This window comes from Maniola jurtina, chromosome 19 (genome assembly GCF_905333055.1).
Source record: "Maniola jurtina chromosome 19, ilManJurt1.1, whole genome shotgun sequence".
Lineage (NCBI taxonomy): Eukaryota > Metazoa > Arthropoda > Insecta > Lepidoptera > Nymphalidae > Maniola > Maniola jurtina.
The window spans coordinates 3,392,033-3,418,122 of NC_060047.1; the positions used below are offsets into that span (position 1 = coordinate 3,392,033).

General features: G+C 41.0%; 1 protein-coding gene and 1 long non-coding RNA gene across 2 annotated transcripts in view; one reads left to right on the forward strand and one right to left on the reverse strand.

Annotated features, from left to right (window-relative positions):
* LOC123875083 (ubiquitin carboxyl-terminal hydrolase puf) overlaps window positions 1-26,090 on the forward strand; it is a 53,089-nt gene that overhangs the window by 18,877 nt on the left and 8,122 nt on the right. Inside the window, exons 9-49 of the mRNA XM_045920741.1 lie at window positions 118-239; window positions 970-1,081; window positions 1,387-1,546; window positions 2,046-2,201; window positions 2,873-3,000; window positions 3,144-3,222; window positions 3,571-3,785; window positions 4,580-4,760; window positions 4,866-5,016; window positions 5,256-5,559; window positions 6,127-6,316; window positions 6,933-7,061; window positions 7,389-7,565; window positions 8,088-8,409; window positions 8,881-9,005; window positions 9,335-9,454; window positions 9,882-10,004; window positions 10,445-10,585; window positions 11,824-11,935; window positions 12,438-12,652; window positions 13,142-13,310; window positions 13,631-13,857; window positions 14,485-14,688; window positions 15,155-15,327; window positions 15,843-16,009; window positions 16,534-16,624; window positions 16,939-17,116; window positions 17,562-17,702; window positions 18,463-18,617; window positions 19,078-19,204; window positions 19,755-19,865; window positions 20,008-20,084; window positions 20,527-20,635; window positions 21,280-21,438; window positions 21,957-22,157; window positions 22,624-22,770; window positions 23,346-23,522; window positions 23,653-23,886; window positions 24,328-24,462; window positions 25,083-25,273; window positions 25,657-25,854. Coding sequence (XP_045776697.1) covers window positions 118-239; window positions 970-1,081; window positions 1,387-1,546; window positions 2,046-2,201; window positions 2,873-3,000; window positions 3,144-3,222; window positions 3,571-3,785; window positions 4,580-4,760; window positions 4,866-5,016; window positions 5,256-5,559; window positions 6,127-6,316; window positions 6,933-7,061; window positions 7,389-7,565; window positions 8,088-8,409; window positions 8,881-9,005; window positions 9,335-9,454; window positions 9,882-10,004; window positions 10,445-10,585; window positions 11,824-11,935; window positions 12,438-12,652; window positions 13,142-13,310; window positions 13,631-13,857; window positions 14,485-14,688; window positions 15,155-15,327; window positions 15,843-16,009; window positions 16,534-16,624; window positions 16,939-17,116; window positions 17,562-17,702; window positions 18,463-18,617; window positions 19,078-19,204; window positions 19,755-19,865; window positions 20,008-20,084; window positions 20,527-20,635; window positions 21,280-21,438; window positions 21,957-22,157; window positions 22,624-22,770; window positions 23,346-23,522; window positions 23,653-23,886; window positions 24,328-24,462; window positions 25,083-25,273; window positions 25,657-25,854 — 6,633 coding nt within the window. The remainder of the gene's footprint in view (window positions 1-117; window positions 240-969; window positions 1,082-1,386; window positions 1,547-2,045; window positions 2,202-2,872; window positions 3,001-3,143; window positions 3,223-3,570; window positions 3,786-4,579; window positions 4,761-4,865; window positions 5,017-5,255; window positions 5,560-6,126; window positions 6,317-6,932; window positions 7,062-7,388; window positions 7,566-8,087; window positions 8,410-8,880; window positions 9,006-9,334; window positions 9,455-9,881; window positions 10,005-10,444; window positions 10,586-11,823; window positions 11,936-12,437; window positions 12,653-13,141; window positions 13,311-13,630; window positions 13,858-14,484; window positions 14,689-15,154; window positions 15,328-15,842; window positions 16,010-16,533; window positions 16,625-16,938; window positions 17,117-17,561; window positions 17,703-18,462; window positions 18,618-19,077; window positions 19,205-19,754; window positions 19,866-20,007; window positions 20,085-20,526; window positions 20,636-21,279; window positions 21,439-21,956; window positions 22,158-22,623; window positions 22,771-23,345; window positions 23,523-23,652; window positions 23,887-24,327; window positions 24,463-25,082; window positions 25,274-25,656; window positions 25,855-26,090) is intronic.
* On the reverse strand, window positions 4,401-26,076 carry LOC123875096. The gene is made up of 4 exons (XR_006798073.1): window positions 25,886-26,076; window positions 20,075-20,079; window positions 11,911-11,913; window positions 4,401-4,410 (listed from the first exon to the last, which is right to left on the reverse strand). It is a non-coding gene; the product is annotated as an uncharacterized LOC123875096 (long non-coding RNA).

The following is a 26,090-nucleotide window of genomic DNA, read 5'->3' on the forward strand; positions in this document are numbered from 1 at the left end:
TACACTTTGGGTATGGAATCCTAAAAACTGTTGAACTGGCAATATACTGAAAATGTAAGAGTTTAAGTAGGCTTTTAGTTTCTCTTTGTCAACTTTAATGAGTCGTGTTTGTGTCAGGCGCAACAAGCGCGCGGGCAGCAGCGGCAGCGCCAGCAGCGGCGCGGAGGAGGTGCTGCGCCCGCGCAAGAAGCTCTACAAGAAGCGCACCGTGCGCAAGCCGCGCAAGCCCCGCCACTTCCGTGAGTGGATGCTACACTAGCGATGTTACCTACCTATATCTATAACTAGATATAGCTATAGCTATACCTATAGCTATACCTATAGCTATAGAATATAGATCTAGAAAGCGACTACTAACATCTATAGCTATAACTATAGATCTAGAGAGCGACTACTTATAGATCTAGAGAGACTCGGCGGTTGCTCTTTTCAAGCATATTGTTGTAAATTGAATACTTGAAAAGAGCAACCGCCGAGTTTCTTGCTGGTTCTTCTCGGCAAGAACGGAATTCCGAATCAAATCAAATCAAAAGCACTTGTAAAAGTTTAATTGAATAAAAATATTTTGTATTTGAATTTTGAAGACAGCGAGAGATTTACTTAGAACCCAGCATTCAGAGCCGTAAATTATGATTGGCCTAAGTACGGTTTTATAGAGGAGTATTTTAAGTTGTCTTGGCAGGATCTTAGATCGAAAGTAGCGTGGCAGACCAAAATAACCTTTTTTTTTGTCGGAATAATCCTCCTTTGAATTTCTAGTGAAACATTGTCTGATGTCATGAGGGAACCGAGATATATAAAGTCCCTAAATATAGCAAAGGTGTTCGTGCTAATTAGAAGATTGCCCGTGCATTTTTTTTTAAATTTTGTTTATTTAATCGAAATAAAATTAAAATAAATAAAAAAGTAATGGCTTATTCATCACTTTATACGTATATCGACATGATGACTATTTTCTGTGACCAATAGCGGCGCAGCTCAAAACTGCAGAGCTGGCGGAGTCAGTGTCAGAAGTGGAGGAGGAATCGTCCGGCAGCGACACCGCGCACTGTCAACTTCTATGTGAAAATGTCGATGCCAGGTAAAATATTATGACTTACTAGCTGATGCCGCGCGGCTTCGTCCGCGTGGATTAAGATTTTCGAAAATCCCGTGGGAACTCTTTGATTCTCTGTGATAAAGTAGTGATAAAAAGTAGCCTATGCCACTCTCCAGGTCTTCAACTATATCTATCCATGTAAATATCAGGTCAATCCGTTGCTCCACTGAGGCGTGATCAAAGGACAAAGCAATAAATCAACAAACAAACACACTTTCACATTTATAATATGGGTGGGTAGTGATTTGATAATCAGCTTGAATTCAAACTATGTCCTTTGTCCATAGAAGATTAATGGAGCTTCGGCTAATGGAAAACTACAAAAGACGCGAGGAAGAGGAGGGCAGCGCATCTTCTGCACTGTCCGCTCACTCGCACAGACATTTACCCGACTTGGACGAGGATGATTCCGCCTGTGAGGAGGAACTGGCTCGACTCGCTGCGCAGGTTAGTGGCAGTGACCCCTCGACGAGACGCAACGAATGATGCATAGATAGGTGCCGCAAGGTCAATGCCTCGTCGTGGGCAGAGCACGCTATGTATTGTAGTATTGCATCAAAATCAGAGCCTCGATAGCTCAACGGTTGAGGAGCGGACTGAATTCCGAAAGGTCGGCGGTTCAAATCCCACCCGTTGCACTATTGTCGTACCCACTCCTGGCACAAGCTTTACGCTTAATTGGAGGGGAAAGGGGAGTATAGGGGAGTATTAGTCATGATTAGCATGGCTAGTATTCTTTTTAAAAAAAAAAAAAAAACAAGTATAAGGCAGATTAAATACGGGTGCTAGGTTGCGTTTAGGTAATATAATAATACCACTCAGTTCTCGCTAGCGAGTTCTAACTACACTCTGTATATTGAGAGGCTACTGTGAGAACCTTGTATTATGAAAAGCTTCGTTTCTTTCACTTCCGGAGGTTTTCACTGACGTGTCTCATTCGGTCCAGGCACAGTGCCTGACGGAGTACGGCGGGGTGGGCGTGGGCGCGGGGCTGGAGGCGCGGCCGCCGTCGCCCGCGCCCGCGCCGCTGCCCTTCAACGTGGACGACGTGTGCCGGCCCGGCAACACGCTGCTCTGGGACCTGCTGCAGGACGGCGCCATTGTGAGTCGTATGACCGTCTCTTTATTTATCATCTCAACCCGTCGTCGGCCCATAGTGCATGCACTATGACCTAAACCTTTCTCAGAATAAGGAAGGCTTTAGGTCACATCTTGCAGGTCAAGGGCGGATTAACAAACTGCACAGCTGTTAGAATATTATGGATATATCTCAGGCATGCAGGTTTCCTCACGATGTTTACCTTCAGCAATAAAGCAAATGATATATAATTGCTTAAAATGAACATAATTACGTAAAGTTAGAGGTACGTGCCCAAGTGCTACGCTGTGACAAAGCAACTTTACAGCAAACAAACTAGATGTTGCGAACCTCGATCGCGCTAATAAAGTTTTTTTTTTGTTTTTAGCATGATTATGATTAAGGATGTGTATTGATGTGCAATGACCCGATAGGCATTGGTTTATGAACGTTCATCGTTGGACATTAGCCTTTACTAATGAGTACCTACAAACACACTCAATCTTCAATTTTTACGTCTAACTGCTGTACGAGACTCCGCGCCAACGGTATTTCCTTCTACAACAAACATGGCTCTTCATTTCGGACACTACTCTTTAATTTAATGTCTTCTTTTACTCGGTTTTCATATAAAAGTTTTTTACACCCTGTTGTCTATACAATAGAGTATATTATGCAATAATACTTTATTACAGGAGCAACTAGGAGAAGGCTTAGCTTTAGAAGCTGAAAAAGCACTTTGTGCTCTACTATGTTTTAGTACAGACAAATTCATCAGGATAAAATTTATTGAGGGATGTCTAGACAACCTTGCAAATCACAGGTTAGTAAACTTGCCATATTTTTGATTAATTTTATTCTTTGTCTAACTGGCCACGTTTTTATTGCTTTAAAATTAAATGGTGATTTATAGAAGAATTCTTGTGTTATTGTGTCTTTAACAACTTATCTTTATTTATTTGTTAGATCGGTAGCAGTATCTCTCCGACTGCTGCCAAAATTGTTTTCTTCATTTCAACAACTACGCGGCATGGATATGCATCAGGTATAGTTCTAGAGAATACCTAATAGAACTTGTATACTGTCCATAACTTATTTTCTTTCACTATTCTTAAAAAATGGTTTTCATTGAGGCCTTTGAATTGCAGTAGTTTCGTTATCAATGAGTTGAGAGTTAATGATATTTGTACTTTCAAATTATATTCGTAAATGATTTTAAATGATATTTTGTGCTTGAATTTCAATAAAGTTTTACTGTACTTAACCTCCATCATCATAATCGACTCGATAGATGGCCACTGCTAGGCTTAGACTTCTTTTTAGACTCCCTGCAACTCGATTGATGTCGTATGTCTAGTTAGGCAGTTATTACTGCAAAAATATTGTTTTCTAGGTTGTAATGTGGGCAGAACGCGAGCGGGGCATGATGAGGTTATTCCTCGAAGATTTACGCCATTACGTGCAGAACCGCACCGTCAATACGCCCAACCAAAGCACGCCCAGCAGCACTACAGACGCGCAGCACTACGCGCATATAACCGAGCTCACTGTCCGACTACACTTTCTCACTGCCATCTTCTCGCCCGTGGGATCACCGCATCATTTTAGGTAATAATTTAGTGTAGAAATTGGGTAGCACAAGGTAGACCATTGTCGCCAACATAATTCCTACTTTATATCAATGACCTAATAATAATATCTCGACACCTCAGGTGTCAACATTGAAAAATTCATGACGAGGCTTTTGTTTGGAAATCTATAGCATTAAAAACAAAGCCGCGTCATCAATAAATTCACAGTAAGTTGGGTGTCACAACAGACGTGCATATATGAGCTCACCCTGAGACTTCAGTTTCTCACTGCCACCTTCTTGCCTGTGCAATTTCCGCATCATTTTAAATAAATATGGGGTAGCACAAGGTGGAACACTGTTGCCAAAGTTATTCCTACTTCATGTTAATGACATGGTGGTAATAATGTAACATTAGATTCGTATCCTTACGCCCATCTTGCCCGTAGGATCACTACCTATAGGATGTAATCGTCTTTGATATTATAATGAGGTAGCACAAGGCGGATCATTGTCGCCACCATTGTTCATACTGTATATCAACCATACCAATAAAATCCAATAAAGTGCAACGCCATGAGGCGCATTACGTACAATACTGGTTCTTTCTCGACCAAAATTCGTCGGTCGGCATGACGGACGCGCATCACTACAGGCATATAACTGAGCTCGCCATATTTCTGGATTTATTTAATGTACAGAATCCCCACATAATATTAGAAAAAAAGAAGTTTTTTAATGCACCAAGACAGCACAGGGCGAACCAATATCGCCGATTTAATTCTTATTTCATATTAAGCATGGTACCAATCATTTGACATTTATGACACAGGTTAACAGTAGACCAAGTGGAGGAGCTATGGCAGTGTCTAGTGGTGCGGGGGACAAGCGAGTGCGCGGATTGTCTCTACTCGTGGCTGCTGTCTCATACAAAGTCTCCCGATCAGCATGCATTGGGACTTGACGCCTTGCGGTTTCTTTACGTTGAGAAGATGCCTACGCTTGATCCAGAAGTTAGTAAAGCAAGCAAAAATTACATGTTTGAGCGTGTTTTATATGCGTTAAAATTGCCAGGTTATTTTGTTGTGATGAGATATTCAGTACAGATTGTTTTTCAGACGATAAGCATAATGGGGCTGAGCCTGTATCAGCAACTCTGCAACCTGGCGCGTATGGCGCTGGGAGCCGGCGACACGCGCGACGCGGCGCATCCGCACACTCTGGCCATGGACCATTTGTGGAAGATCGCTCTACGAGCCAATAGCACAGGTTTGATGCAATTTTTCACACTCACAGCTGATTACTAAAGTAGAACTATTCTGATTCTGTGTTGTTTTTATATCACTATAGTCTATAACTATAATTTGAGTATTTAATAAACAAACTTGAAACAAAATGATGAATTGATAAATTAATTTTGAATTTGCAATATGCTATAAGAGTTACAAAATTCGCAAGTAATCTTGGTAAAAAGAAAAATTTTGAGTATATGATTTTTTTCTCCACAGATGTCTCGATGGGAGCCATCCAATACTTAAATAGCTACTACATGGGCCAACAGCTACAACAAGAGGATGACTTCGTGTCCAAATGCATGTTCCATCTCTCTTCAGCAGCTGAAAGACTCATATCGAAAGACAAGGACGGACAAGGGACGTCTACGTCACCTAGTGTTTCTATTGAAGAGAAGGAAAAAGAGAAGCCTGTAGATAAACAAAATATTTATGAGCATATGACTGAGGAGGCCGCGTTGCAGTGCATACAAAGAGCATTGTTGCTGTTGAAAACTCATTTGGACACGTTTAAACGGAGGTAGGATAATTAATTGCTTCTTTTTATTAAGTTTAAAAAATACCACGTTTTTAAAACAGACTAAAAAGTATAAAATAATTGGAATTAGAAAGATTTAAAATGAAAAATGTAGGGCGCTTGAAATAAATATAATTGATTAATATGCATGGGTAATCACAAAAAAGGTTAAAATGATGACTTTTGTAGTCATGATTTTTTCGTGGAATAAAGTTAATAATTCTTGTTTCAAAAGAATATAACTGGGACGGGTTGTCTTATTTCAAGAATAATTAAAAAATTTCAGGAAAAAATCACAAGGTTTAATTGGAATTTCCGAGTACGATGATGCAATAAAAAGCAAGGTATGATAACGTTGATTACCATACTATTCGTCGGAGACAGCGATTTTTACCGACTTCAAAAAAGGAGGAGGTTCTTAATTCGTCAGTTTTTTTTAAATCTATTATTATTAGTTTTCTCAACGCCAGCTACTCACTATAGTCTATTACTCTATTGGTAATCTCAAAGGTTTACTAAAAATCGAATTGCAAACACCAAAAATGAAGATGTATGTCATATTTTTCATAGATACGCATTCCACCTACGTCGCTGGGCACTAGCGGAGTCGGGCGCATGGGAAGGCAGCGCGAGTGGCGCCGGTAGTGTGCGCGTGTCCTTGCAGCCGGCCGGCACCGGCCCGCGCGCCTCTCTCGCTCTTCATCAGTCCGACTTGGTGGCACATTTACGCGCGCACGTGCACGTTTGGTGGGAGAGACAGGTTGGTAGCTGAAGCTGAACTGTCATCATCATGATCAACCCATGCCTGGCTCACTACAGAGCACGGGTGTCCTCTAAGAACGAGAAGGGTTTTGGCTATAGTCTACATTATACTACTAAAATTGCGTGTTAGTACTATCCAATACACCTAGTTTCTCCTTTCATCAAATATTGCCTGGTGGAGATTGCTCTGAGCAATAAGGCCGCCTTTGCAGACAATTGTTTTTAGTTTCTTTGTTTTGTCTTGATTATTTCATGTTTTGTGTACAATAAAGTTTTCTATCTATCTATCTATCATACTGGCCAAGTGCGGATTGGCAGAAGCTGAACTATGCCATCATGTATATGCGACAGTTAAATAAGTCTGTGTTTTTATAGGAGCTGAGGGTTTCAATTCTTATACTTTCTTGCATACCATTTGTGGTAATAATTTCTTTAGCGTGATTAAACTGCTTGAAGTGCCATCTGGTTTTGTAATGTAGGAAGTTGCTATGTAGCTATTTGACTATACAGGTTTGTAAAAACACTCGCGCCTAACTCCTAGTTCATCCTACGTCGCTGGGCGCTGGTGGAGTCAGGCGCGTTGAAAGGTCTAATACGATTTTTTTTTTCCGCAGATCCAAGGTGAAGATGGCGTCACGGCTCTATCAACCGACGGCCCACTCAGGATTATTACTCAGGGCCAGGAGCTGACTATTGATTATGATGAGAGGACGCTGTACGACATGGGGTTTAAAGATAATCAGGTACTCGTTGTAGCCTTATAGTTATTAGTTAGTAGTTATATTGTGAAATGAATGAGAGAAAAATAGATTATGTTAACCACAAGAAACTTTCTATGCATGAAGTGAAACGGGGCGTTGCCTTTTAGTTTTGCGATATGGCTTTTCTAAAATTCTACAAAGTAAATTGGGCTTTATTACTTAATGAAAAGAAGGTTTAAAACAACATATAACAAAAAGAGAAAAAAAACGCTTGAAGAAAAAGTACACTTTCTTTTTCTTCAAGCGTTTTTTTCTCTTTTTAGTCTTAAAATGAGAAGCTCTTGAACACTCGATCTATATATTCCACAGATGGTATTCGTATCCGTGGGCGTGGGCAGCCGCGGCGCGTGGGCAGAATGGCCGTCGGCCCAGCCGGCGCCGGCGCGCGCTCGCCTGCCCACGCATTTGCTCCTCGACCCCACGTACTTCCACCACCTCTTCACGCTCATGCAAGCCTTAGGACAGATGAAGGAGCCTGGTACTGGGGTATGTTTGAAGGTTTATATTACTTTGATGTTAAAGGAACGATGACATATTTTCAGCTGTAGCCCTAATAAGACTGAATACCTCAACAACGTTGATTAATTCCATACGTGCAGCACGGGCAGATGAGGTTAACTTTGCCCACTAAGATGAAATTCGGACCATTTGCACCCCATTCGGACTACTTGCACCCCTAAATGGCTTTTAAACACACTTAAGTCCATTGACTCAGACGTTATTAACGTTTGATATTCGAAATTCGGGAACGCCATCAAGCTGTGCTATAAAAATGATTCTCCAGATGGAGGCTTTATATACAAAGTTTTTTTTACGCAACTGCCCAAAAAAGGGAGTGTAATAGTTTCAGGGCTCATGTTGTACTCATATGCGAGTTTCTTTATTCTACCATGTCTGAATGTCTGCACAGATTTGGCTGTATTGGATAGCGCTATAATTTTCACTAAACACCAGATGATGCAAACCGTGGTTGGGTTTTTTGTATTTTTGTTTAATCACTTGTTTCAGGAACCAATAGCACACACAAAAGCGCAACTATTATCCCGCCGAGTGTGGGACATCCTTCAAGCCGTCCCACTTAACCCAACTCTCTTAGAAGCATTCCAAAACCCCTCAGAAAACAAACTACCAGAGCTGCTAGACCCAAACAGTCCACAGAAACTCATGTATTCCTTACACATAATAGATAAACTTAGTTCGAACAATGGCCCCAATGCGAAGGAAGCTGGGTCTTTGGAAAAGACTGAAGAGAAGGCTGCGGTTGAGAATTGGAATGAACTTTTCATTAAGAAAGGAGGACTGAGGTTGCTTTATGATATTATGATGTCAGGTAAGCTTATTAATTTATTTATAGGCCCAGTTAAACTTTTGCATATTATAATGAACTATGAAAAAAGCATCTACTAAGTTACCAACGTTGGCATTATTCTATTTTTGTCTATGGTTCTGTCGGCTGTCAATAATTATAAAACATAGGTGTGTTATGTCAAAAGTAAAATAAATAGTTTGATAGAGAATAGCTTTTGCCCCTAACTTCATCCACGATACATATATATAATTTATAGCATATGTTACTTTTAGATAAACTAGTTTTCTAATGGTAAAATAACTTTGAAATAGAGTTTTCAGAGTTTATCAAATACAAACAAACAAATATTTGCTCTTTATAATATTAGCATAGTATACTAAACAAAAGTGTGTTTCTTTTGAATTCTACAACATATTCACTGAGTTATTAATTTCGCTAGGAGATGTTATGGATTGGCTGTTTTTCGTGTTATCAATATTCAATTTTGTGCAGGTGTGTTACAACGAAGTGACGACAGCGAATGGCGACAGGATTGTCTAGCTCTGCTCTTACAGCTGCTGTGTCGAATCGGAACCTTGCCGTCCGGTGAAACCGGACAGACACCAAAACTACACCCTGTACGTTGTATTTTTCTTAAACCATTAGATCTTATAGTATCACTAGCTTATTCCCACGACTTTGTCCCCGTGGACTACACAAATTTCAACCCCCTATTTTACCACTTTAGGGGTTGAATTTTCAATAATCCTTTCTTAGTGGATGTCTGTGTCGTAATAGCTACGTGCCTCAGCCCGATCCATCCAGTAGTTTGAGCTATGCGTTGATAGATCAGTCAGTCAGTTTTTCCTTTTATATATTTAGATTAAATAATTTTTAAATCATGTGCTTTAAAGTGCAATTTTGTATTTTGTTGATACTTTTGAAGGAGTTTTTGGCTCTTTTTCAGGCCTTACTATCATTAATGAACGTGGAGGAAACGACGGAGAGGCTCATATCAATATTGTGTGAAGCAGCTACTATGAAAGAGCCCACCACATATAAGACTGGTTTTTGGGGACGAGCACAGGTAAGTTTTATTAATTAACGCTGAGTTGTTGAAATCAAATACAAAAATTTAAGTGGAGATTAAATTAATTTAGTCAGAATTCACGCCGACCTGTTTTTGAACCAAGAGAATATTGAAAAGCATATACTTAGATTTGAAAAAAGGTTTTGCTTTTTAACTTACATGATTAAATGTTTACAAAAGTAATCTCCTTCGGCTTCTTGATTTACTGAAGTCCTCTATTAATTAAAGATTTGTAGCCTGCTTCGATTAAAAGTATGGCTATTTAAATTTAGTTTTTAAAAAGTTAATTTTAATTTTCTCAGCGCGAGGCTCCTTTGAGTACGAGGCCGTGGGCGAGGGCCCACTTCGCCCACGCCTATCTATGCCACTGTCTAGCGTACTTGTATGTGCCCTTATCTGAGGTATAGGAGGATTTGTTTATTAGGTGGTACAACACGCAATGCGACTGTGTGTGGTGTGGGCGCGCGGCGGCGGAGACGCGGTGTCGCTCGCGTGGTCGCTGCGCCGTGCCGCGCCGCGGTTGCTTCTTGACGACGCGGATCCTGCGGTAAGATCATCAGTAGTAGATGCATTTGACGGTTAAAAAGTACTTCTAAAAATTTAATTGAATAAAAATATTTTGGATTTTGAATCATCAATATATCGCCGGCTCACTACTGAGCACAAGTCTCCTCTCAGAATGAAAAGAGTTTGGCCATAGTCTACCACGCTGGCCAAGTGCGGATTCGACAGACTTCACACACCTTTGAGAACATTATGTAGAACTCTCAGGCATGCAGGTTTCCTGACGATCTTGATGATATTAAATTGGTTAAAACGCACATTACTAGCAAAGTTAAAGCTAGGATTGAACCCCGGACGCCCGATTGGTAGGCCGACAACTAGGCTATCACAATCGGTAAGATACAATCTAGATAAGAGTACTATACGAATCTCAGCTGAAATAGCAATTAAGGGCCATTAATTGCAACAAATCAATCAACACAGGTCCGTCGCGAGGCGGGCAGCGCGCTATACAGGCTGTGCGCGGGCGGCGAGACAGCAGTGCTGGCGCCGCTGCTGCAACTGCTGCTGCAGCACTTGCCTCGCGCGGCAGACATGCGCCCGCACCCGCAGCACCATCATGAGGTAGGCTTCTAAAGCTAAGCATTTTCACATTATTTGGTCCTTGACATAGAAAGCCGATCAGCCGGGCGATTCAGAACACTCGATTCGGTAAGTTACCGTTCGATAAGACGTACTCTTCATTGAAAAATACGTCTTATCGAACGATAACTTACCGAATCGAGTGTTCTGAATCGCCCGGCTGATCTATAATAATGATAAACTTTTATTTCGAGCAACAATTTGTCAGTAATACTAACTTATTTTCTACTAGCTTAAGCCCGCGACTTTGTCTGCGTAGACTACACAAATTTCAAACCTGTATTTTACACCCTTTGGAGTTGAGTTCTCAAAAATCCTTTCTTAGCAGATGCCCATGTCATAATAATTAATAGTTATCTGCATGCCAAATTTTAGCCCGATCGGTCCAGTAGTTTTAGCTGTTCATTGATAGATCACCACCTTTCCCTTCCACCACCACCTTTCCAGTCACCTTTTCCTTTTATATATTTAAATTAGATGTTAGTACTTAACCTAGTGATAAGTTTAAGCTAAAACTTATCTAATTAAGATACGAGTCATCGCTGCGCCATTTCGTTGGAAATAGCGTAGCAATAATCCACATGCTAAGGTGTGGATTGTGAAATCACACTAATATTATAAAGGAGAAAGTTTGTATGTGTGTGTGTGTGTGTGTGTGTGTGTGTGTGTGTGTGTGTGTGTGTGTATGTTTGTTACTCCTTCACGCAAAAACTACTGGACGGATTGGGCTGAAATTTAGAATGGAGATAGATTATACCTTGGATTTGCACATAGGCTACTTTTTATCCCGGAAAATCAAAGAGTTTCCACGGGAATTTTAAAAAACCTACATCCACGCGAACGAAGTCGCGGGCATCAGCTAGTAGCATATACATATAAGTAGATTTTGCTTCAAGTAGGTATTACGAGTAAGAAATCCAGATATATATTATAGACTAGCCGATGCCCGCGACTTCGCCCGCGTGGATTTAGGTTTTTTGAAATCCCGTGGGAACTCTTTGATTTTCCGGGATAAAAAGTAGCCTATGTGCTAATCCAGGATATTATCTATCTCAATTCCAAATTTCAGCCAAATCCGTCCAATAGTTTTTGCGTAAAGGAGTAACAAACACACACACACACACACACACACACACACACACACACTCACACATACAAACTTTCGCCTTTATAATATTACTGTGATTCATAGTTTAAGCTGTCAGCAGTTCATCTCGCAGGTGGTGCATCACCACGCCGAGGAAGGCAAGGAGCCGTACGGGCCGGCGTGCAGAGACTACTTTTGGCTGGTCTGCAGGTTAATAGACGGACTGCCGGAGGATTTTTTTAAAGGTACACATTCCAAGTCACATCGTCTCATTTTTCGCAAGTTTTGAATACAAATTTTTCTTTTGTGTTATTCAAAATTAGTATCGACCCTGTTAAAAATAATAATCATGAAGTTTCATTGCCCCACACAGTTTAATTCTGATTGAAAAACATTCAAGAATAATGCGCAAATACACTGAGCTTTTCCGAGCTATACTGCATGTATTTTGAAGCTCAATGGCGTCTATTTATTTGAGCGCAAATATTAAAAAATAACGAGGCCTCCTTGTCACAATGTTCGTTGTAGATAAATATGAGGGCTATTTTAAGCCTGTTAGTTTAGTTCAAAGATCGTGTAGATGTTCTATTTCACAAAGACCGTCTGGCTATGTTTGTGTGAGTACACATTGTCATAGTGTGCGTGACGCACACAAATGCTTTAGCGTTTATCGATACACTCACTACTACAACTAAGGTCATCGTGTACATGTATACAACTAATTTTTGCCATTATTCTTTGCCGTAGAAGGTGCAGTATCAGAAGACATTGGAGCACCAGATCTCAACGAGCTCTGCGAACAGATTCGATGTTCGCTGGAAAAACGAGAAATCATAGAGAAACGCTCCGAGCCTTGCACTCCTGATGACGGGCTGTACGGGCAGTTGAGTTTGTTGACGCATTTGCTCAAACACCCGCTGAGATTTAAAAACTCTGAACAGGGCACTAGAACTTTGGAAATGGTGAGTTACGCAACTAGCGACTACTCCTGCGCCTTCCCACTGGTGCAATGCAGATTCCAACATACATTATTTTGCTATATTTCAAAATAATAAGACAGCATTTTCGATGAAATCTCTCAGTTGGCTTGCTTTTTTCTGATATCTTGAACAATTATCGTCATATATCAACAATATCAAACTATATCTATAAACTATAAACCTTCCTCGTGAATCACTCTATCTATTGATGAAAACCGCATTAAAATCTGTTGTGTTAATATGTTGAAATATGATGATGAATGTTCAAAATGTCGAAAGAAATCAAGCCAACTGAGGTCGTTCATCAAATATGCTGTCTTATTCTTTGAAATAAGCGTTACAAAATAATGTATGATGGAATTTTGACACCGCATTAGTATCTACATTGCACCCATGCGAAACCGGAGCGTGTCCTAGTATACAATATTTGTATTTGTTTACAAACGAATTAACATGTGCAAAAATCTACAGGTGTTCGAATTTCTTTTCGACGTGCCAAACCCATCGCAACGCAACCTTCCCAAGTGTAAGTCGCAGAAGTCTCGCGCCGCCGCATATGATCTGTTAGTGGAACTGGTGAAGGGAGCGCCTGACAACTATATGGTGCTGCACCATAAACTGATGGAGCACCACAAACCTGGTGAGTTTAGATAAATCATTCGCCGGTCTTTAACTATATCCGAGTTGAAATCACGTCGATCCGTTCGTTGCGACGTGATTGAAGAACAACACACACATTCGCATTTATAAAGGTAGTGATAAACCAAACATTGTATCTTGAGTCGGGAATATCCTTACCTTACCAGTGGTAAATTATTTTAGCAATTCAAAGGCACTTCTAAAATTTTACTTGAATAAACATATAATCTATTCTATTTTATCGCTACCTAGCTTCTGTTTAGTAAGATTCTGTATAGTTTGTCCTTCCGGCGCAAGCTATACCAGTTTGTCTGCTTGTAGGACCACAATCGTCGTACCCATGGGACTACTGGCCTGCTGACGAATCAAGATCGGAATGTGGATACGTAGGGCTTACGAACTTAGGAGCTACATGCTATATGGCATCTTGTATGCAGCATCTGTATATGATGCCGGCGGCTAGAGCGGCGGTGCTGAGCGCCGACCCCGCGGCCAGCAGGCACGGGACCACTTTACACGAGATGCAGAGGATGTTCGCTTATCTTATGGTTAGTCTGAGTAAGATTGAAAAAGTGTATAGTGCGCGACAGGTTGAGACGACGACCGGGGTAGAGACGCTCCGCACACCCGCACAGCCCCCGCGCTAACCCGAGATAGCGTGGTTGACTAGCGGGTATGCGGATCATCCCCCCGCCTCACCCCGATTGCCATTTCAACCTGTCGCGTACTATACTTTGGTGTGGTATGCAGAATCCTAAATCCTTTAAGAGAACATTATTAGACTTGATTTTTGCATTGCATCATAATATATTTTGTTATAACATGAATAATTTTAGAATTTTTTTCCACAGTACACTGTACAGTACAATGTTAATTAAATTGAAGACCTAAAGTGACCATAATATCATCAATTCGTTTCACATATATCATTATGTCTACAATAAGAGAATCAATCTGACAGTTTTATAAATTTGATGTCTATGAATATTTTTTTTTACTTCATTTTGACTTAAAATAAACACGTTCTGCAAAATCTGGGCCTATAAAATATACTTATATGTTATATGTAACTGGGTATGGGCCCAGTTATGAAGAAGAGATTTTTGCACCGTAGAACTTGTGACGTAACGTCACGTGTATGAGGAGAAGTTAAAAATAGTCACAATATGCTTTAGGAAAGTGAAAGAAAAGCGTACAACCCGCGCAGTTTCTGCAAAGTGTATCAAATGGACCACCAGCCACTCAACACGGGGGAGCAAAAGGACATGGCGGAGTTCTTCATCGACCTCGTGTCCAAGCTTGAGGAGATGACTCCAGAGCTGAAGAGACTGGTCAAGACGCTCTTCTGTGGCGTTCTCAGCAACAATGTGGTGTCTTTGGTAAGTTTGGTGAACTTCTGGCCCTTTACCTCAGTTACATCATATATTGTGTTTTTTGCAATTTTTGTGATAAATCCTAGGTCTTTGTTATTACAATGTTATGAAATACTATTGAGCACAACCAATTCACATCAAAATAATCCTTTTTCCCAAAAGATAATATTGATCACTATTTCCTGAATACTGTCTTCTTCCAGAAACAGACCGACAATACCAGTGAAAGTACCGATTGGTTTTGCATGATTTAGTTTTTTCAACCATCTAGTTTTAATTTCGCAGAATCCATTTGGTAACTTTTGGAGGGAGTTCTGATTGTGCGAAAATTCCTACTGCAATTTGACACCTTTCTAGGAGAGGTCTAAATCTGCGAAAAATCCTGGGGCAATTTTTCTCTTTGGGAGAAGTCTGAATCTGTGCAAATTATTACCTTTACAATGATTTGTTTTAAATATATTTTTTAATCTAGGATTGTCCACACGTTTCAAGAACATTAGAGGAATTCTACACGGTCCGATGCCAAGTGGCGGATATGCGGAACTTGCATCAGAGCTTAGACGAAGTGACTGTAAAGGATACGTTAGAAGGAGACAACTGCTATACGTGTTCACAGTGCGCTAACAAAGTGCGAGCGGAGAAACGGTAAGAACTATGGTTTTCTTGTCATTTCCTCTTTCCAAGAAGAATATAACTTCAAAGTTTGGAAATAGAACTATATAGGGAAAAATAATTTCGTTTTCAGAATTTAATTCATAGTGAAAAAATAGTCTGTCGACAGAACAGCAATAAGACAGCTAGCTGCTAGACAAGCACATAACTTTTAAAATTATCCCGTCCCATTATCTTTAGTGAACTAGGAATTATTTATTGCTCACCAACACAAGGGTTTTTTTTTCTCCTCTCTCGTCTGGCTTTACAAAGATTAGCCAATGTCAAGTTTGTAGTCATTTGTAACAAGTTAGTTAAACTATACAAGTATGGACCCCGTCTGTGCCGGCGCTCGCCGACATACGCACGGCACCCCCTTAGAGCGCTTTCCAGTCAGTTTTAACAAAAAAAAAAAACTCCAAAAAGGTAGAGCACGCCCGCCAGCTAACACCAACACAGACGAAGTCCAAACACAAGGGTTATTACTAATTAAAGATATTTAATTTCAGAGCGTGTTTTAAAAAACTCCCGCGCATTCTCTGCTTCAACACAATGCGGTACACGTTCAACATGCTAACGATGTTAAAGGAGAAGGTCAACACGCACTTCTCTTTCCCGATGCGCCTCGACATGTCTGGCTATGTTGAGAAGCATCTCATGCCGGCGCAGTATCAAGGTATTTTTTTTTTTAATTCTTTATTTGAGGAGTTTTTTCCTTTTGGGAATATGTCACTCCGTAAGACATCAGTTTTTATGAAAACATCTATTTCCGTAAGGCCTTTTTGTATAGCCGTAACAGGGCCCTAGCCTCGTCCGACAGAGGCTGGGATAGGGCACTGTTACAGCCGCCGATCTGGCGAATAATGGGAAATCTAGTGAATATCTCCCATCTTTCCGCCTCGTTCCGAACACATTCCACCAATATATGGTGTACGTCATGGAGTAACTAACTGTTTCGTTGATTTTTTAACTGGCTTTACAGCTCTGGGTTCTAGCACTTTTGAGTCTTTTCATTCATTATTCTTTATTAATCTTGCCTTGTTGAGTGGCTTGCTTATTTGCTTGTCTATTATGAGTTTAAAATTAACAGGGCTAAAATTCTTTAAGAAAAACTCCAAATATTATCTACCATTGGAAGCTCCTCGCTTCTTTGAAGACTGGATAGTATGTCATATATTAATATGTGAAATATATTTTTAGAGGAAAAAAGAAAGTCAGCCGAGTTAAAAAAGGATGGCGAAGGAAATTCGTTTACTGAAACGGAAGAATTAGAATCGGAAGAGCATTATGAGTAAGTTTTCTTTTGTATTTTTAACTAGATGATACCCAATAATGACTTCGTCCGTTTGGTTTAGGTTATTAAAAATCCCGTCGGAACTCTGATTTTTCGAGACCGAGAGCGGAGGTCTTTCGCTTTCGAGATCTGACCTAGCTCAGTACCTTTCGTCAAAATCGGTAAAACGGATGGGCTGGAAAATGTAACAGACAGACAGACAGACTGCGAAAGATGTCACTTCCATATTAATAATATTAATAGGTATGTTTTCAGTTCTTCTTAGAAAAGTTTTATCAGAAGTCTATTTCATGACTTAATTGTTATCATAGGTACGAATTAATAGGCGTGACAGTACACACGGGCACAGCGGACGGCGGACACTACTACTCGTTCATCCGGGATCGCGAGCATGACCACCACGACCGATGGCTACTTTTCAACGATGCAGAGGTCAAGCCATTTGATCCTGCGCATATAGCTTCTGAATGCTTTGGGGGCGAGATGACCGTGAGTATCACAAGTGATTTAGGCCTTTTAGGTTGATATTAGGTAATAGTATTAAGAGATGTTTAAATGTAATGTATGTAAATAACTAGCGAACTTAAGGTATACCAGTGTACGGATAAACCCGACTAGGTTTCAGATTCCAGTGCAATGGACGAAATGTATATTTCAAAATGTATATCACAGGCAATCGTTTTCTTTGTCAAACTGTTCCTGTTTGACTATGACTTCGTTCACGACTAAACCAATTTCGAACCCCTATTATACCCCTCAGCGGTTGAATTTTCAAAGATACTTTCTTAGCGGATGTCTTCGTCATAATAGCTATATGCATGCCAAATTTTAGCCCTATCGGTTCAGTAGTTCGAACTGTGTTGATAGATCAATCAGTCAGGTAGCTTTTTCTTTTATATATTTAGAAGTATTTCAATATGAATGTTCCTTTCAGAGTAAAACATATGACTCAGTCACGGACAAGTTTATGGACTTCTCGTTTGAGAAGACGAACAGCGCGTATATGCTTTTTTATGAGCTCAGCGCACCGCGCGCTCAGCGGGGCTCCGACACAGGGCAGCAAGAGGAGGCGCAGGTATGCAACTGCATCATATTATGTATACTACTAAAACTTTTATAAGTTACGGTGATGTACTTGCGCAGAAACCTTATTTTTGAATGGCGCGAAAATATCTCAACCAAACAGCACGCGTCCGTCCGTTATTAATTGTTGCCTATGCGCCATGTTTTTTACGCGCGAATCTCATGAAAGATTGCATGAGTCTCTGTTGTTACTTTGTTTAAAAGCTTAACGTCGAACAATAAAGTCTGTATTTCATTGGTGTACATTCGGTTTTAGTCGGCGTTAGGTTGCGCTTTTCTGCACCAAAGAATTTTGCTGATGCGAAGTTTTGCTCCTAGCAGAAATCGCCCAACGCGCCGAAATAAGTTTTCATTTCAATAAAATATATTAAAAGAAATGAAATATGGCAATAATCATGATCAACCCATTTCCGCCCCATTACTGAGTACGGGTCTCCTATCAGAATGAGAAGGGTTTAGGCCATAGTCTGTCACGCTGGCCCAATGTGGATTGGCAGACTTCACACACCTTTGAGAACATAGAGAACTCTCAGGCATGCCAGTTATCTCATGATGTTTTCCTTCACCGTTAAAGCAAGTGATATTTAATTGCTTAAAACGCACATAACTAAAAAGTTAGTGGTGCGTGCTCGGGATCGAATCCCCGATCGCCGATTAGGAGGTGGACGTTCTAACCACTAGGCTATCATAGCTAAATATGGCAATAATATATTGCCATATTTTTTATTTGTATTTATATCTATTTATTACAGTCCTCGCGAGCTGAAGAAAGTCCCAGTTCAGCCTTAGAACGACGGGGAGAAGCAATCCCAGCTGTGAACCTCCCGCCCGACCTCTTGCGGTGGATATGGGACGACAACATGCAGTTTTTACACGACAAGAACATTTTCCAGCATCCCTATTTCACGTATGTATAAGTTAAAGTACTGTAAAACATACATAACATTTTGATATCGCTCAAGTGACCAGGTTTGCACACATATACATATCTATGTTTATTTTTGCAAAATGTAGAAAATTCATTGTTTCATAATATCTACAACTTAAGTTTATTAGAAACCTTAACACAAAAAAGTTTAATAACAATTGCAAAATACTTATAAGCAAGACCTCTTTTCATAGACAGTAAATTTAAAAAGATTCGAAAAAAAAAAAACTTAAAATGAGAACTATAATATAACGGATGTTAGGAATAGGGACCTAAATAGCAAAAATCGAATTGTCTTGCCTCATGAACAATATTTCTATATCTTAGGTCGCGCTCACTCATATGGGCAACAGCCTATGTGAGGAGATAGTTGTAGAGGAAGGAGAAAATGCATTGGTTTTGTTGGGTATTCTATTACACATGATCTTTTTTGATACAGGTTCATGGGCCAGATGTGCAGTTCGGTGCCACAGTCGCTGCTAACGCTCCGGCCGGAGGTCACAGAGGTAGCTGCGAGACTGTCCACATCTTTCTTCATTGAAACATTCATACATGCGAAGGAAAAGGTAATGAGTGTAATTTTAGTAAGATTTCATACACGATCAAGTTTACCGGTCAAGTTTGCATGACATCATGCATACTTGAAGCCATACTTGTCAGCTTGACGGTAAACTATGCGTATTTGTCAAAAAGTTTAGCATTATTCAGGGTGTAATCTCAGTGATTCTTCTGAGATTTCGTGTTCTTCGTACCCAAAGAGTTTCAATAGGATTCTATTACTAAGCCTCCTATATTCGTCTGTTTGTCTGTCCGTCCGTCCTTCCGTACGTCCGTTTGTCGGCGGGCAGTATTTCATGAACTGTAATAGGCTATTGCCGCTATGATAAAAAAGTACATAGTGTTTTTTTTGTACGATGGTACGGAACTTACCGGGGTTTTTAACTATGTAGGCTTGCGTTTGACTGCAATCACACCAAACAGTAGATGATGATGCAGTCTAAAATAAGGCAGCCTTTGCATACAATTGTTTTAGTTTATAGTTTAACTGTGTTTTTTTTTAAGTTTTCTATCTATTTATCTACAGTTTGCTTATTCCATGAATTAATTTGATTGTAGCCTACAATGGTGTCGTGGGTGGAGTTAGTCACGAAACAGTTCAACGCTTCCGCGGCCGCCTCCGAGTGGTTTCTTAGCCACATGGCCGACGATACTTGGTGGCCTATGCAGGTATGTATGTGGATACTCTGACTCTGGAATTCATAGTCAACACACGGGTTTCTTTAAGGGACCATTCAGATGGCATGTGTCATATTCGTACTTTTAGCTAAAATCAAATTTAAGAGTATTGTAATCGTTTTATTTCTTCCAGGTATTAATAAAGTGTCCAAACCAAATGGTCCGGCAAATGTTTCAAAGGCTATGTATGCACGTCATACAAAGGCTAAGGTGAATATTAGTATTTATTTTTATCAGCGAACGATAAAACATAGATGTCTCTTTCTAATAACAATTGCTTGTGTAAAATAGGGAACCGAAACTCACGTCGGTACCGTGATTGGCCGACAGCGATGCGTGCGGTAGAGTACATGCACCGCTCACCGTGGTAGAGATTTCGTTACGCCATTTCAAAGCGCACGTCATGATCAACCGATCGCCGGCCCACTACCGAGCACAGGTCTTTCCTCGAAATGTAAAATGGTTTACGACATAGTCCGCTACGTGGGCCAAATGCAGTTTGGCAGATTTCGAAAAAATTATGGAGAATATTGTTACCGTCTGAATGGAAGATAAAGTATATGGAATGCTTCTGTGTTTTATCCTTCGCTGTTATTAAAGTAAATGTGTCGTTCCGTGGTGACCAGTCGACCAATGTTCATATAACTTTCAGGTCTAGTCATTGTGCCCTGTACCTACAGGGCGTGGAGGAAGGTGAAGACAGCAGTAAACTGGGCGAAGCCAGCTGTGTTACTAGGTTTATAAGGATGTTGTTATCGTTGGTAAGTTACATCTTGTCTAAAGTAAACTATCAGTAGATCGAATTTTTTAAACTAAAAATCAGTAACGCTTAATTGAAATATTTTATGGACAAAATCAAAACACTTTCTTGACTTGAATCACAGATTAGTCAAATTAAAGATTTTGCACTTATTAAAGCGTCTTTTAAAATAAGATTTAAAAAATTTAAAGTAGTTTGAATATGATTTGGTATGGCAGTGTCTAGTAGCACTAAGTTATGTAAAAGAACAAAAAAGCGTGGATTTGACTCGCTCCAGCAATTTACTTATACAATGTGATATATGTGGCATAATATTATTATAAATTGAATATTTGAAAAGAGTAACTCGAATCACGAGCGAAAAAAGAACTGAGTTTCTTGCTAGTTCTTCTCAACAGGAATGACATTCCGAACCCACTAGTTTTTAAATAGAGTTCGTAGATTTTATAACGATTTAGAAGCACTATAAAAAATATTTCTATTTCAAATGGGTTCGATTTTACCATAACACCCACCGTTTTACGTTATAGAATTAAAAGATTGATTGATCACACTTATTAGTAATCACTACTTCAAAACTTTTACTTTACCTTACTATTACTTTTAAAACTTACCACAGTTATTAATAAAACTTTTCTTCATCAGATGGAAAGCGGCGCTCGATCTCATTTACGGCACTTGACGGAGTACTTTAGTCTGCTGTATGAATTCAGTAAGATGGGCGAAGAGGAGGGAAAGTTTATACTGAGGGTTAACGCCATCTCCTCCATGGTCAACTTTTATTTGGGACAGAATTCTAATACGGTATGTTTATTTTGGGATTATTTTACGCTCCATCATTGTAATATTTTATGATTCTATAAAATGTACTGGAAACTTGGAACGCGACTTTAATTTCTACATTTTATTAGAATGATCTGTTTCAAATTTATCCAGCGCATGAAATGAAATATTACCGCATGAAATGAAATATTACCGCATGAAATGAAATATTACCGTTTAGGATTAAAGAGATGACAAAGCCAAAAAAAGTTTTTATTACCATTTTGAAAGATATTGTATTGGGTGATATTTTAAATTCTGTTATTAGATCTAAACATTACATTACATTTATTTCACCAATAATATTAAATTGTTGTCCCGTGGGATTGACAAAAGTAATTGTGGAACAACTGATTAGGAGCCTTGACAACTAACTTCACTAATTTGTTTTGTGCATGAAGTTAGCAGTCATCAAGGTTTCGTGAGATCACCGACAGATTCTATATACTGTCATAGCCGATCTAGATTGTAAATCTGCTATTAATAAATAATCCTTGTAGGTGGAATCCCCAAACGAAGAAGCGAGCGGTAGCGGTAGTGGAAGCGGTAGTGGAGCGGCGGAAAGCTGTGGGGACAAACTGAGGCCTGGAGCTCTGGACAAAATGGTCGCACTAGTCAGTGGACTGGTCGAGCGATCGCGGGACGCCTCCGGACATCTTGCTTTAGCTGACCCTGATGCTCGTGTTTTATTACATGCGAAGGTACATATTTTTTCTTTTTGTAGACGCATAATATATTTCTTTATATATTACTCCCTTATATGTTGAGCCAAAGGTGATATAGCTCAACTCAAAAAGCGAGCGCTAGTGCGCACAGCTCTCTTCCGCCGAGTCCTGGACAAAATGGTCGCATTAGTTGACAGACCTAACTTGGAGTTAGGTCTGTTACGTCTATCGGGTTTTCGAACTACGTGCCCCGCCACTATGCATTGCCCTTTCAGCTTCGCAACCCTTTGGGCTATGTTGGTTACTTTAATTATTCTAGTTCTCATACTCATGTTTTGTTCATTTTCCTGTGCTGCACTGAAATCTCTATATTTTTGACATCTTTTATTCAATTTAAATATTTTTTTCAGTGTTTTATGGTTTTATAGTTGCTGGAAATTTACAAACATACTCAACTAAAACCGTATCTCCTAATGTTATTAATTCTCACTGTTTGTTGCAGGGGTTTCCTTTCATCTACCAGCAGACGCGCGACTGCCTGAACCTGCAGCAGACGCGCTCGCTGATATTCGCGCTGTGCCGCTGGAACGAGGCGCTCGCGCAGAAGATCGTCAACATGATCTTCCAGGCCATCGCTAAGCATTCCGAGGTAAACGAATGACTTGATTCCTTTCATCTACCAGCAGACGCGCGACTGCCTGAACCTGCAGCAGACGCGCTCGCTGATATTCGCGCTGTGCCGCTGGAACGAGGCGCTCGCGCAGAAGATCGTCAACATGATCTTCCAGGCCATCGCTAAGCATTCCGAGGTAAACGAATGACTTGATTCCTTTCATCTACCAGCAGACGCGCGACTGCCTGAACCTGCAGCAGACGCGCTCGTTGATATTCGCGCTGTGCCGCTGGAACTGGGGCTGAATCGTCAATATAATCTTTCAAGCCATCGCTAAGCATTCCGAGGTAAAAAAAGACTAGGAAGACAAATGTTTTAGACATCATAAGGGCTTAGACCAGGTGAGTGCCAGCCAATCAGAGGTTAAGGCGATTGCATCTACCCTGTCAAACTATGGTGATAGGTCAATTGGTAACTGAGCAACACAAGCATTTGCATTTTTGGCAATCAAATAAGATCCTTACAGTGTTAATAATAAGATACATATATTTTATTACTGTTATCTGTTGTTTAACAAATTTTTCCCTACTTAACATTTGATTTTGTTTCAGAGCTGTGGTCCATTTTTTAAACTGCTCACCCTGTTGGTGGAGGGTAGCGGGGGCGGTACGGGCGGGGGCACGGGCGCGGCCAGCGGGCTGCCTTGCTTCACCCAGCTCGTGCTGGGGCGACTCTGGGACGCGGGCGACGTCTGTCCGCACGCGGCCTTAGAATGGCTCGCTATGCAGGTCTGTGCTTACATAATGACAATTAATCCATCAGTGAAGACATTTTTTCACACTCTTGCAGTTATAATATGGGTATTAATGCCCATATTATATGGCAACTTGACTCATCATTTTGTAAAAATACGTGCAGGTGCCCCGCAATAAAGCAGCACACGCGTGGGCTCTACGAACTGCGGACCGCTGGCTTGAGGCACAGCTGTTAGCCGCGGGGCCGGCGCGCGTTCGTGCGGCGGCGGCCTTATTGCTGGTCGCGTTGGTGCCTTCGCAGAACTTCCGCGCGGGGTACGGTCGCTCGCGACCGCTGCCTGCGCCTGCGTTGCACGTCGCCAAGTTACCCGACACTGCCCACCATACATTACACCAGGTAATTTATACATAAGGAGACAGAACGGCTATGCTTCTGATTGTGTTGGTGAACTTGCATGGTGACTGACGGAACGAATCGCGCAAATGACGTTTTTACAATGGAATAGTACCAATAAGATACAATAACATGTTAGTAGTCCCGAGGAAAATCTTTCTATTGGATATAAAACACTCGGACCGAACTTAGATATTGCTTACGCACCAATCCGATCTCTGATCCAAATCCAAGCTATTCAGTGGGCATCTTTAACATATCTACGTCATATGTCTGATTTGAATCTCAGGCACATCCGAGATATTCTCACGGATGACAGAGAGAACTCGGATGACGGAAGTCGGAGCTAGTGCGTAAGCTACCATACAAATAGTTCTATGATTACTTCGGAACGTGGATTGGATGCAGTGCGTAATCGCCCTAACTCAAAAGTTTGTGTTTCAGGTATACACAATGCTCCTCGGCAAATTGAAGGCGGCGCGAAAGTACACGGACATCGCGGTACACGGAACCATGAAGTTGACGGCGTACTTCGGCGTCATGTCGTACTGCGTCGTCAGCAGGGTTGAAAAATTAATGGTATGTCAATGACTTTCTAAGCATGGACATATCGTGGCATACAACACAAGAGCCCAAACATGGCACACGTTTCTAAATTCACCCTATGTAGCTTCAACTGCTCCATTTATACATTCCCGCTAACATTCAAGTCCTGTAAACTAACCTCAGTGATTAAGCCGCAATGTAAATCGATTATTGCACTCGAAGCTGAATAAGGTGATTTTAGAAGCAAACTTGAACAAAAAATGGAATGGAGTAGTGTAGCACTATTAATTTTTGTTATTTCTTTGAGAGATTTTTCGTTTTTGTAAATATGAAACTATTATACTATATCTATACTATATACTATTCTGCTCGTGCTGATTCACTGACTGACTGACTGACTGACCCATTTGATCAGCTCCACGAGAGCTGCAAGATTTTCGAATCGTTCCAAATTTGATTTGTTTGTTCCAACTGGCAGCAGTGCAAAAGTTTTTTTAATAGTTGTCTGCCAGTCAGCCAAAGTCATCGGCGTGTAGAGGTTGTATGCCTCTACATTATGTTAACTTCTATTTATATATCTCTGTTATTTAAAAACCTAGATGTAAAGTGTAAGAAATTACTGCACTGCCAAATACTGTCTCTTTTGTCCATAGTTTGGGCAGTACTTCAACGATCTATGGGAGCTATATCACCCCGCGATATCGGAGCCTTCAGTGGCAGTGCACCCCAACAAGCAGGCGCTGCTCACCTTCTGGCACGCCGTGTCGGTGGACTGCCCCGAGAACGTGCAGCTGATGCTGGCCAACCAGCGGCTCACTAAACACATCGCCTTCAATTACATACTGTGAGTGTAAATAATTATTCTCAAAAGTGCGCCTGATGTAGGGAAAACTAAGATAAAACGATTTATGGAAGCTATCTCTTCTCTTCCCTTTCTCTCTCCATCTGCCCCTCCTCTCTCCCTCTCCTCTCTCTCCATCACTCCTCTCTGTGTCCCTCCTCTCCCTCTCCTCTCCCCATCTCCCCTCTCTCGCCCCATCTCTCTCTCCCACCCCCATCTCTCTCTCCCACCCCCATCTCTCTCCCTCATCTGTCTTCCCCCTTATCCATGAGCGCGCCTCATGCCGACGCTGCTATACCAAAACAAAAGCTTGGTATTAGTTCTAAACTTCTAAACTTTAAGTTCACTTCGTTCTTCCGACGCGCTAATAAGCTTTCATTTTACAGTGCGGACCATGAAGACGGCGAAGTAGTGGCGTACAACCGCGCGATGCTGCCGCCGTACTACGCTCTGCTGCGGCTCTGCTGCAGGCGCTCTGCCGCCTTCGCGCGCTCCCTGGCGCAGCACCAGAACATACACTGGGCCTTCCGCAACATCGCGCCGCACGCGCATCTCTACCCGGGCGCCGCGGATGAGCTGCTAAGGTAACATTAATCTCAATATATAAAAGCTCACTGACTGCCTGATTGATCTATCAACGCACAGCTTAAATTACTGGACGGACCGGCCTGCAATTTGGCATGCAGGTAGCTATTATGACTTAGACATTCGCTATAAAAGGATTTTTCGAAACTCAACCCCTGTGAGGGTAAAATAGCGGTTTGAACTTTGTGTAGTCTACGGCGGACGAAGTCGCGGGCATAAGCTAGTGTAGAACACA